This window comes from Aphelocoma coerulescens, chromosome 1A, assembly GCF_041296385.1.
Source record: "Aphelocoma coerulescens isolate FSJ_1873_10779 chromosome 1A, UR_Acoe_1.0, whole genome shotgun sequence".
Classification (NCBI taxonomy): Eukaryota; Metazoa; Chordata; class Aves; order Passeriformes; family Corvidae; genus Aphelocoma; species Aphelocoma coerulescens.
This window is the reverse complement of record NC_091014.1, coordinates 40,477,772-40,489,971: the sequence shown is the minus strand read 5'-3', so window position 1 is coordinate 40,489,971 and position 12,200 is coordinate 40,477,772. Positions and strand designations below refer to the sequence as shown.

General features: G+C 40.2%; 1 protein-coding gene across 9 annotated transcripts in view; it reads right to left on the bottom strand.

Annotated features, from left to right (window-relative positions):
• SYT1 (synaptotagmin 1) overlaps positions 1 to 12,200 on the bottom strand; it is a 339,727-nt gene that overhangs the window by 5,836 nt on the left and 321,691 nt on the right. For 8 of the 9 annotated variants that reach the window (XM_068999501.1, XM_068999546.1, XM_068999531.1 and 5 more), the window contains one exon: positions 1,551 to 1,684. In XM_068999501.1, the coding sequence (XP_068855602.1) occupies positions 1,551 to 1,684 (134 nt within the window). Of the gene's footprint in view, positions 1 to 1,297; positions 1,446 to 1,550; positions 1,685 to 12,200 lie in introns of those variants that run through there. The other variant, XM_068999560.1, reaches the window with a different exon arrangement.

Below are 12,200 nucleotides of genomic sequence, written 5' to 3'. Positions count from 1 at the left end.
ATCAAGACATTCATTCCCTAAACTGCCACTTGATTTGATTCATCTTTTTTTGCCTCTGGGTCCTTGATCCTTGTTATGAGATCTTTCACAAGCACACACCACTTTCATTAAAATCAAGGGAAATTAGCCCCCAACTAGATTTCCCACTTTTTGATTCCTAGAGTCCACAGGCACCTGTACATGCAGTAGAAATTCCAAATTGAGTAGTCATGCATCCAAGTCACTGTTCCCATGCTTCATCTTGTCTAGTTTTATTATCTTTGTTAGTACCAAGTCAATAAAATGCAAGCACACAGTTTTACTTGAAAGATAGGCCTTGGCTCCTGGGCTTCTCTCCAGCCCAACTGCTATCCAAATCCAAGATACAGAATGTGAAAACCATGTGTACCATGCTCTCACCTAATCAAGAGGGGGCTCCAAGCAAAGAGTTTTGTCCAAGCAATTAAAACCCATTAAAACTTTTCAACTACAAGTTTAAAAGCATGGCACCTAATTTATGCCATGACCTCTCTTACAATTCACAAAAGGATGTATTCCCAGGCATTTTAAATTATGGTCATTTATATTGGGAGGCCTCTCCAAGGACACTTTCCCCACTCAGCTCCACCCCGAAAAGTTGTTGTATTGCTTAACATCTCCACAGTCCAGGGGCTCCATGGCCAGGTGAGAAGCCAACATGCAGTTCTTTTCCCACATGGCTCCTGAGATGTTTAAAAAAAGCTTCTCTCTTGAGATAAAAGACTAGTTAACATCAAAAGAAGTTAATTCTCTCTCATGAGAGATGGTTTGCCTCCCAGTAGCTCAAAGATAGGCAACTGAGTCCCTGAAAAAAATTACACGATGCTTTGTCCTGATATTTCCCACTGCTAATGTGGGTGATTTTCATCTCATGGTGCTGATTTCTAAAATCCTTAATTTTAGGTACTGAACTCTGGGAGTACCATCTGGACAACTACTGGGGCTCTTCTGACGTGCTAAGAGAACAGGTACTGCAGTACTGACTGCCAAGATTCTCAAATGTCTTTTTCCAAGGGATGTAGGAATCACTGAAGAAATTTTCACAGTGTAGTGAATAATGGAAAAAAAGCTGTGTATGGATTAGGTGTTTTACTTAAGAGGGGTGCTGCAGTGCTTTCATAAACAGGGCAAATAAATGCATAAGGAACACAAATTTAACTGATAATACCAATTTATTATTTCAAATAATTTAGGGAAAAATGCTACATATGGCTTTTCTTTTATCCCTATACCTTTTTGCTGGCACATTCCTTTGCTATCTCCCTGTGGATTTTTTTTTCTCCCCCAAATCCATTTCTGTTAACAGAAAATGTCAGTTATCCATTTCTCACTGATGAATCAAAGCTTCATAAGTACTTCACATTTTATCATTTCCCTCTTGAAGCAGTAACACTCATCTAATGTAGCACAGGGCTGGCACCTAGGTGCTAATGAAGGCATGCACATGTGATAATTAACAAGATTCCTGTTAAATATTTATAAGGGCTGAGAAATGGAATGCAGAGGGAAGACAAAACACTGTTTGACATTACCTGAATTTGCTCAAACGGTACTTCAAAGCTGAAAGACTCATTGTAGTAGGGATTCAGAGTGTTCTTTTTAATTGTAGTCTTTTTCTTCTTCAGCCTCTTGCCATTCTGCATCAGATGGATCTTCACATAGGGATCTAAGCATTCAAGAGAAGAGGTAGAGCTAAGAAGGAGAGTTCAGTGTATTTTCTATGAATTTTTAATCCCATACATGTAAGAGTAGATTTAAAAAAAAAAAAAAAGACAACATCTACAGCTTGTATTTAAAAAAAATCTTAATTTCTACTACAGAAAAACTCCTCTACAATTGTGAAGTATTCCTGATGGAAAAAGGTACAAAGTATTTATTGCATCATCTCCTTAACATCATGAAGGCAGAGTAAATTCCACCTAACTTTGTTCCACAGCTCATTAACCATCGTGCAAGCCTTAGCAATGGTTAGTGGGGTGGTTTTCCCAAGACCAGTGAGTGCTGCCAAATGCACACAGCAGGTACAGGGCTAGCGTGGCTGGATGCTCTGCAACCACCTGGCAATACACCCATCACTTCAGGGGCAGGTGCTGCACCATGGTTTTCCTGTCCTCTGACCTCCCTAGTGAGCTGTGACTGACAGGGTCCAGAGCTGTCTGGCAGGAAAGGACTCTGCCCCTTCAACACCAGCCCTCTCTGCCTTAGTGCTGCAGGCAGCCAGAGTCCAGTGGGGGCCACAGTGCTGGTATAAATTACAGATTGGCTTTGCCTCTCTCTGTTGAATTCTCATTGTCATTTCACACAACTCCTGGTTTGAGGTAACAGAACTCATTTGGTACCTAATCAGGCATTCCTTGCACAAGCAAAACTTTCCTGGACATTACAGTGCTGATGAGCTGTCTTGGTGATGACACTTTCAATGGAAGTTTTGCCTGCTTACAAGAAGAGCACTGTGAGTCCTCAATCCATTACAAGAGCCATGATGCTGTTTGGAGAGTGAACTAGCATTCTTCCATGGAGGTGGTAATTAGCAGCACCCTCACTGAGCTCAGCTATTTTTCTGTTTAGGCTTACCATGAAGCAACATTTGAGGCATCTCCAGCTCATACTTTTCAACAACTTGTACGGTACTGTCACCAAAATTTGGGTAGGTACCTCTTTGGCTTTAGGCAGCTGAACTATGATGTAGATCAAGGCAAGCTTCCCTTGAGTAAGCTGGTAGGAGCTATATAAAATGCCTGCCAGACATAAGTCACCTGCAGCATAAATAACAGAGCCTGAATAATGCAAACTATCAAAGGAGAGGGCTTCCTTCTCTCCTGAGAAAAGGCTGGGGCTACAGAAGGACACATGAACACTGCACTTACTATGAGCAAACCATGCTTTACGATTCTGCAACGAAATTAATTATTAGAAGAGTAATTGCATTCTTCTACAGTCAAAATAAGTCTTCCTGTGGAAGACCTGGTTGTTCAGGACAGTTAAAGCTACTGGAGTCACTTGATCACAGTCTACAGTTCCTCTGAAGGGAGCGTAATTTTGGTAGTAGATTCTTCGAGCCAGCAGACAAGGGTATAAAAAGATCTAATGGCTGTGAGAAGGAAATAGAGAAATTCTAACTTAGAAATAGGCACATATTTTAGCAGTAAGACTGAAACAGCTGGAGTAGCTTCTCCAGTGGTGAACTCTCTGTTACAGAGGGTTAAGACTCCTTCTCCCTCAAAAGACTCAAAGTTCAAACAGAAATTAGATCTGGGTAGGTTTACGCTTCAGGCAAGATGGGATTGTAAGGGTTCTTTGTGGCTGCACTATGTATGAATTAAGGAGTATCAAGTGAAGAGCAAAATGCTAGCAAAAAGCCAACAGAGGTCTATTTCTCTTTTAATACTGAGTTCAACATCACTGCACACAGGGTTATGAAGATGGAAAGGAGGCGAATCAGGACTTCTTCAACATTAGTTGGTACTTGAGAAAAGCTTATCACTTTTCCTGAGGTTCCATGCAGAATGCAAAATTGTGCTACCTTCAAAATGATGGTTGAGGTATACCTAATATATACTAAGAAAGTTTAGTAGTCAATGAGTCAGTGGTAGAGTGTTAAGAAATGAGAATGAGATAAGATGCTGTAAAAATATAATTTGAGTTACTAGACTGGAAGGCTAAACAGGACAATAATACATTATTATTAAGGGTATTAGAACGAAATAATTTATTAAAATAAATGCAGGTGATATAAGCCAATTCTTTGCTGATCTGTGCCTTTGCACAGACAATACACACAGGTTTGATGATTATTCATATGTCCTTAAGGAACTGTACAGTAGGATTTATTAAGTGATGTAGAAATATTCCTATATTTATAACAAAATCCGTATTTTGGAGAAGAATATTTTCAAACTAGAAATCAATGTATGTGAATGCTTGTACATCTACGAGTACGTTTGTTTTAAATTATTTGTTTCTACTGGCTCTCTATAGTTTCTATCTCCATGCTTGTATTAGAGCAAAACCTGACCCAGACAACTCACAGCCATGGGACAACACCTACGAGATACGTTTCTGTGGTTTCTTTTTCACGTCCTGATCGGTTTCTTCTGTTTTTCAGTCTGGGGAGTTGAGTTAGGCTCAGTCAAATGCCAGCTGTTCAGTAGGAAAGACCCAGTGGTGCCACTGTAGTGCAGAACTGAGTGGCAGAGGTACCAAATGGAGCACAGAATGAGGCATCACATGATAATCCAATTTTCTTTCATCTGAGCGTGAAACTGTCATGCTAATCCAAATACAAATCTATCACTTAACTGAAGCCATGTTCCTTCTTTTTTTTGTTTCACAGGAAAGTATTAAATAAGTTTACTCCTCACAAACATTTAAAATCAGAACAGGGTGTCCAGCTCAAGTAAGTGGATGGGCCATTAGAGATTTTGGCTGAGTTTATCCTCATTAGATGGTATATCCACTTCCTATTTTTTGAAGTATCCTGATCCTAACTAATTTGCCCCTCTCCTCATTCTTCTGTGCCCCATACATGAGCCCCTCCACCACTGCACTATCTTGAGTAACATTCTCCCATGTTCCACAACATTAACTCCCTCAACTCCCCAGTAATCTGTATGCTTGCACTCTACACAGAAAACCTGATACCTAAGCAGAGACTTTCTTGTGACTTCAGGAATAAATGTCTGAAAAGGACAGATTCTCTTCCACTAAATAACAGAACCTGAACTGCTTGGAATCAATTACTGGAAGAAGGGATGATAATCAAAGAAAGCAGAGCCTCTGGGAAGTGCCAGTCTCCAGTGATTTTTGTGAGATAAAGTTTAGTGCTAATGGAAATGTTTCTCCTCTCTACTTGCAACATAACCTCAGTGCTGGCCCCATTATTCATGCTGAGTAATACTTTAACATGTAAATAGTCTTGCTGAAGAACTGAGACTACTAAGGATGACAGAACTGATATTACAGCCCTGCAATGATAAATTGCCTGTTAAGTGCCTAGCCTGGTCATAAAGGGCAATGCCAATGAAAATAAATAAGCATTTCTCTTTATGTACCCTGGATAGTTATCTCATTCCAGAGTAAATATCTATCTTTAGTCAAATAGATTGCACCCCAAAATATTAATTTCTCTTAATGGGTAAACATCACTGTTTTTTTAACCAGTTTGATTCCTTTCAAGTAAACAGGAATCTAGAACCACATTATATCCATAGATATCTCTGGATGGACCACATCCATCTATCTGGAAGAAAAGATGTTGCACCCAGATGTCCCTCTGCTGAAGGAGACAGAATAGCTTTGTGTCCCTTGCTTAATAATTCATTTTAACAACTGTGTGGGATTAAATAAAATTGTGCTATTTATTCCCTCATTAATGGTCTACCTAGGAATGCTAAAAAGATGTACAATTCACAACTAATTGTGCATTGTGGGTTTTACAGTAATGTCTCAACGGAGGCTGGATGAACTGCTCTTAAAGTGTGGGGGGACCAGCTGACACATTCTGTTTTCCTGAAGTTTGCAGTCAGATGCCAATATGTTATGTAAGAAGTAATCGACATGGTATGTAATATCAAGGCTTCTACAGTAATCTGGACCATGAGGCATATATATATATACACATAACTGGAACCCTCTAAAAATAATGACTAGTTACAGACATACTATAGACAAGATGCACTTAGTTGTCAAAGAGATTTTACAAAAGCAAACTTTAAAAAGAAAAAATACTACAACTAAAAGAAGAAAATGTGGCAAAAAGACTGTATCAGGAAAAGGTAGAACTTGAGAATAACTGTTTTTCAAGATGAAAAATATTAGAGGGCTAAGTAGCTAATGAAAAATCATTTTCCACATAGGTAGGAGAGAATTCAGCACACAAATTTCCAGTTGTATGGATCTTCAGAAAAAAAGCATCAACAACATATTCAGCTTGGGATGGTTTTATTACAATGGTTTATTCTGAATGCAAACAGAAGGACAGTGCCCATCCTTTTAAAAATAAAACTAAGGCTTCTGTAATCTAATCAAAATATGAAAAGGAAAGCACCTAGAAGTTGATAAATTTGAAAAATGCCACAGGGATAACACTGGAATTGATTGGGTGTGCAGTACAGTCCCAAAACTGTGGGCAGAGGAAGCTTAATGGTTTAAAGAAAAAAAATCCCATGCAGGTCTGTGCAGTAGGATCGCAGAAAACCCTCTACAAGCCTTGAGAAAGCATAACATGATTAACAGGAAAAAACTGAACCAGAACAAACTAGTCATAGATACAGCTGAATAGTTTCATATGACAAAACATTGTATAAGATGTTCTCAACTAAAATGTAGAAATGGAGAAGAAATACAGTGCCAGAACTGCCTCCAGCTGTATTTTTGTCTTCAAAATGTTCAGGACAACTGGGTGCTCATTAGCACGTGTTTTTTCCCATCAGAAGAAAATTTATGCGCAACCATGCCAAAGCTCAACATCACTGATATTTAGAGCAGAAGTGTCAGCAGACAGTGGAGTTTCCATTCCAGGAAGCAGAATGAATTCCTGAAGAGCTTGGAAATTGATTCAAGAGGTAAAGAAAATGAGGTTTGGAAATGCAGCTTTACAAAGAGCTGTGCAAATGCAGTTAGGACAGGGGTGACTTGCAGGGTGCATTGGTAGTTCCAGGCTAAAGAGCCACTCTCATCCTGCAACACAGCGGGGTGGAAAGCCAAGGAAAGACCAAGCCAGGGGCTTAGACTAGAGCTGGAGCAGGGCTGGATTCAATACTGCACCCTTAGCCTGTCCCCCTTCTGTGCCAACAGGCATCAGGTGAAGTTCTCTCAGCAGGCAGTGGGGAGAACAGCCATTTAATACAGCAAACAACTTCATTTTCTATAGAGACTGTACCTGAGATGGAGGCTGGCAGCAATACCTACGTGCCTTTGGAGAGAAACAGCAGCACAGGCCAGAGTTGGGCTATGGAAAGCAGCAGGGCTCCAAGAGCAAAGCAAAACAGGAACAACTTTGCTGTGAGTTCTCACAGATTTGCTGATTTTTCCCAAGAATCATGGGACATGCTCCCTCTGCGGGCATATAAACCCTTCCTCCCAAGGGAGAGGGACAATTCCCACGATGCCTGTGGCATCCAGGCCATGGGTAATTTTCCCTGATTTTTTTCTTCTGTATATTCGTGTTTGGATGAGAGAGGATAAAAAAAGTCTCTGAAGTAGTGAGTTTAGAGTGGTACTGTGCCTGGATTTTCTGAGCTAGTGTTTTTTCAGATGAATGGAAAGCTTTGAATGGGAAGGAAAGCCAGAGGGGGGGGGGGGAACAATATATGGTACAATGACTAAGAAGAAGCACAAGTACCTCCTAAACGGCATAAAAATTATAGTTTATATTCACTGACACAAGCTTGTTGGGCCTTCTACCTTCCTCCACAAATGAGCAAATTAAAGTTAAAACATTATTTTTAAGGAGCAGCTGATGTCCCAAGAGAAATACTGGAAAACACTCTCAAATTGGAAACAATCCTCTTGGCATAAACTATATGGTTTGCAAGGTTTTTTTAAATCAGATTTCCTTAAAAACAGGACTTACTTTTTTTTAAAGTTGATTTGCTACATAACAGCCAATCCTCACCTAATGCTGATATTTTGGTACTCTCATCACACTTTCCATAACCCCATGAGGCTGGCGGCAGATTACTTGATTTTATGGGCCAAGTCTATGTAGCCAGTACTTGAGAGAGAGGTGAGTAACAAAAAGTATTTGCTTTAGGTTCCTGTGCAGAGTCTATGCCAGTCCTGACCCCAGCAAATCACATTTTAAAATTCCTTTTACTAAGGAGGCTGAGGATTGAGGGGTGGAGACGCTCCCAGCACCACCCAGTAGGCCATGAATGGACTTGGGAAGTTGCAAGCAGTCCAGATGGGCCATGACAGCTGTGAACAGTTTAACCCTAAAAAACTTGTATCACACTTGCCAAGTGTCTGTCTATGCCATGGAGGGATGCTCCAGAGCCAGTGCACACACAAATCATATTCTATATCGCAGTGCAACAAGTTAGATGACTTTGGATTACATACTTCCACCAGCATCTTTAAAAGAAGATGCTGTAAGACTGGGTAATTTATAAATGAAAACATTTGCAATTTTATACTCAATAATATTAGACAGATTCTTGTAGGAATAATGGAGTCCAGGAATCCATTTATAGTGGGGAAGAAGGGGTTGGTACTTAAAGAAGTAACAACAGCCTGCCTAGAATGAAAAGAGTTAAATGGAGAGTGTAGCAAGGCAGTCTCAAAATACCAACTCTTCACTGGCGTGCAGTTATACGAACATCAAGTTACTACTGAAATGCTGAATTCAGAGAACCAGACAGCTTTGGGAAGAAGGACGTGCTGTAAACCCAACAATTCCCTCACCCAAGAATCCCAAACTGAGGTTGCTGAACATGTAGAGCTGACAGTGGAAACATAAATGTTCTCAGTGGCCTAAGGGCTATTCAGCCAGCTCTTGAGTCTGCAGTTCCACCCACAGTGCTTCCAACTGGAACATAACAACAAATGTTACAGTGCCAGATGGGGAAAGTAGCAAAAAAATTAAAAAAAAAAAAAAAAAAGGCCAAAACTCTTATTTAAAACCAGCACAAATTAGTGCTTATGAGCTTATGATTAAATTTACTGCCAGAGCAAGGACAGCTGATCTGTCTGTTGTATCCAAGGGGTTCATTTCAGCAGAGTTACACACAGGCAAAACAAATAGTTTTCTAAAGTGCAAGTGTGGGTTGAACCAACAGGAAAATGCACCTTGAGTTCTGTCTATGGGTAAACACAGAATACTTTTGTGGAAAAGCAAAGCTACTCAGCCAAGCACCTTGTAAATGTGATTACATGGAAACTACATGCATCAAAGCGGTAAACCTTGTTCCCCTGTATTTGCACCAAAAGGGGACTGACTGCTCATGAAGCTTGAATGTACCAAGGTGGGGAGAGACAGCATGGCATTGTAAACTTTTAACATACTGGAGAAGGGCACCTGCAATCTCCGACAGTAATAAATAAAGAAATAAAAGTGCATATTGCAATACCATGCTTGTATACAAACAGAAAGAATACAATAGCAACTACGATGGAGGATTTATATCAAATAGTGAGAAGGTATTAATTTGAGCTGCTGATATAGGCAGACTCTCCAGGACAGGAATCCAGATTGAAACCAGAGCAAACTGGCAATACCTCAGGCAGCAAATTCCAGCAGACTGCTGAGTTGGAATTTAGGTAATGCCTTTTGATGATGCAGAGAAAAAGAAATGAAATTTTTGTTTATTAAATTGATGGCAGTGAAAATACCAGAAGATAATACATAGAGGCTTAGAGAGATTCAAAAGCCTGTCCTCAAGTGAACTGGGGAGGAGGGAAAGGGGAATACACATGGCCTGAGGAATAACAACAGCCAGAAGAGTGAAGAGAGAATCAGAAGCATAGATTACAGAACACCTCAAACAAAACCAAGTTAAAAAGCAGTTCTTGTGGGATGTTGTAGCTGAAAACAATAGGCGCTTGGGTACATAATGATGTTCTGCACTGGACTGTCAGTGAGTGCCTTGAAACCCTCCAGAGCTGGGCTGGTTTGGGGACAGAGTTGCCCCATGTCACTGAGGCACATACTCCTGAGTGGAGGCCACAATCCAAACACCAGGTGGAAAAAGTGAGCACACTGGGAGCACTGGGTGGCAAAGGCTGGGGCTTGGAAGGGCAGACACTGGGGTGGAGAGCTGCCTCAATACATCTGCATAAAGTGTGATGGACAGGAACTACACTTCAAGTCTCCACTGTTTTCCTAGAGCTGTGCCAGCTTAGGGGTTGTTTTCATTTATTTATTTTCTTTTAGAAAATTAAGCAAACAGGCTTTTGCTCTCTACCTGCCTTTTTCTGATAGCCAAGAGGTTAAACTGCTTATTGCTGATTTAGGATATGTTCTTCAAAGCTCTCCGCGTGCTGATGGAATCCGAATCTACATTTTCCACCTCTGGAGAGAGCAAAGTAAGGCTGTAAGATAGACAAAACAGGCTCTCAGTCTGCTCTGCTGAGTGCTCCTTTCAATTACTCAGTGAAGGTTTTAGAAGTTTTAGTGAACGGTTAGAAGGCTGGTGCCAGGTCCAAGTTCACTGAGTGCCCTTATTCACCTTGCCTGTGTGATCATCACCTTTGACCCTCTGCTCTTGTGGATATTTACTGCATAAAGCTATTTGACTAAATCCTGGGATGATGGTGGAGAAGCATCAGCTTTAGGAATCCCAGCAGGTGATGCTGCTGAATGGTGGTGTGAACATCAAGATTTTAGAGGACTTGAATGAAAGAACCTGGGGGACTGAAAAAAGCTTTGGCTAGTCAAGAATTTCTATTGACATGATGATATTTCTCTGTGCTTCCAGGCTTAAATAGCTAGGAAGGAAAATCAGTATGCCATATAGAGACAGGGGTGACGACAGACACCCAAAAAAGCCTGGAAGAAAGCAAAAAAGTCAAACCATCCATGTAGTGAAAGGCTGGACCAATAGAAAGAACTGACTGAAAGGAAGTAATGCCAGTCAGAAAGAACTAGAGATGACACCCATTAAAAAAAGAAAATTATCATGGCAGAGCGATGAGACACCTTTACTTAGGACAAATGTTATGGAGACTTAGCATGGTAGGGAGCAACCTTCCTTGTCCATTTTTCTGCTCTGAAAATGTTTTAGGTTTTGTTTCTTTCATAAAGTTCTGATTGATAATAACTAAAACTCCTGGTTTTAGTTATTTTCCCGCTCGCAAAACCTCACCCATCACAAAGACCCCAAACCCAAGAGCTGTGAGGTAAAATAAATCCTAATCTCAAACTGCACTGAGAACAGACAGGCATTCCAGTATTACTGGGTAGTAAAGAAAACCACATCTGAGGGAGTGTCAGTATTCCCTCCAAGGAATTCTTCAACCCTGAAACACAGAGAAAGTCTATTAAAAACAAAAATTGGCCTAACTAGCACATTAGCAATTTACTGTAGCAAGAATATACGTTTTGTAGTCCCAACTCTCCGCATCAACAGTGCCACAGAAAGGTTTTATAGCTTCACTGCATGCCAGCATGGCACTACTGTGTTTGATTGTCTTTACATGGAGAAAAGCGAATATACCCTGCTTAGGGGTAATCTGTGTACTCCTCCACAGAGGGTTAGAATCAACACACTCAAAACCAGGCAAAGTCAGTTATAAAGGCTGTCTCAGATCAAAACCACTGAACTATCATTTTATTTACACATGAAAATTTTCTTCAAATGCAGCAAACCCAGTTACGTCCCTGTATTCTATCCATACCCTCACACTCCAAAATAACATTAGGTGAGTTGGGAGGAGAAGCAGAGGACAGAAAAAATAGAGAAGCAAAGCAGCAGGGAGTTTTATCAAGGTATGATCGAAAGGGTAGGAAACACCCAATTACCTTAGCTTGTACAAATGAGTCACCAGAAAAATGCAAGCCAATAAACCACAAAATAATTCTGATGCTTTTAACAAAAACCTAGCACTGCCACTTTACAAACTGTTTCTCTCATCCATGTAAGCTTTCAGTCCCAGAAAATGTGAAGGAGAAGAGATTTTTTTTATTCTGATGATTAAACTAGAAATAGCACAGAGCTAATACTGCAGGAATGCTGCAGTAAAGAAGGCACAGAAAAAATAGTATTAAAACATCAGTGTCTACCAGGTAAAGCAGCCTGATCTGAACTCTTCACAGCTGAGAAACCAACCCTAATTGTGCTTTATCAAGATTGATATTTATTTAAGAGCATATCAAGACTTTCAAACTACATTTCATTTATCAGTGGCTGCATGTATAAAAGGATTCTATCAGCATCCAGTTCTCCGTCTCAATTTAAAATAATACTCAGTACTTTTTCTACCTGCGAAGTTTATATTTATATAAATCTTAGTTCTCATTTTGTTTTCATTATTTTTCTGTTGGAGTTGAGCTTCAAGGAAAAAACCATAAATGGAAGGAAGAAGATACAGAATTGTAGTCTTGCTTTTAGCCTACAAAACATGCATTCAGAATTACTTGCAGAAAATACTCAACAGCTCTCTTTCCCCTCCTACCCTCCCTCCCAACATATCCAGTGTCTGTTAAGTAGGATTTTCAGAATTCATATAGGCTATTTGTGGCACCT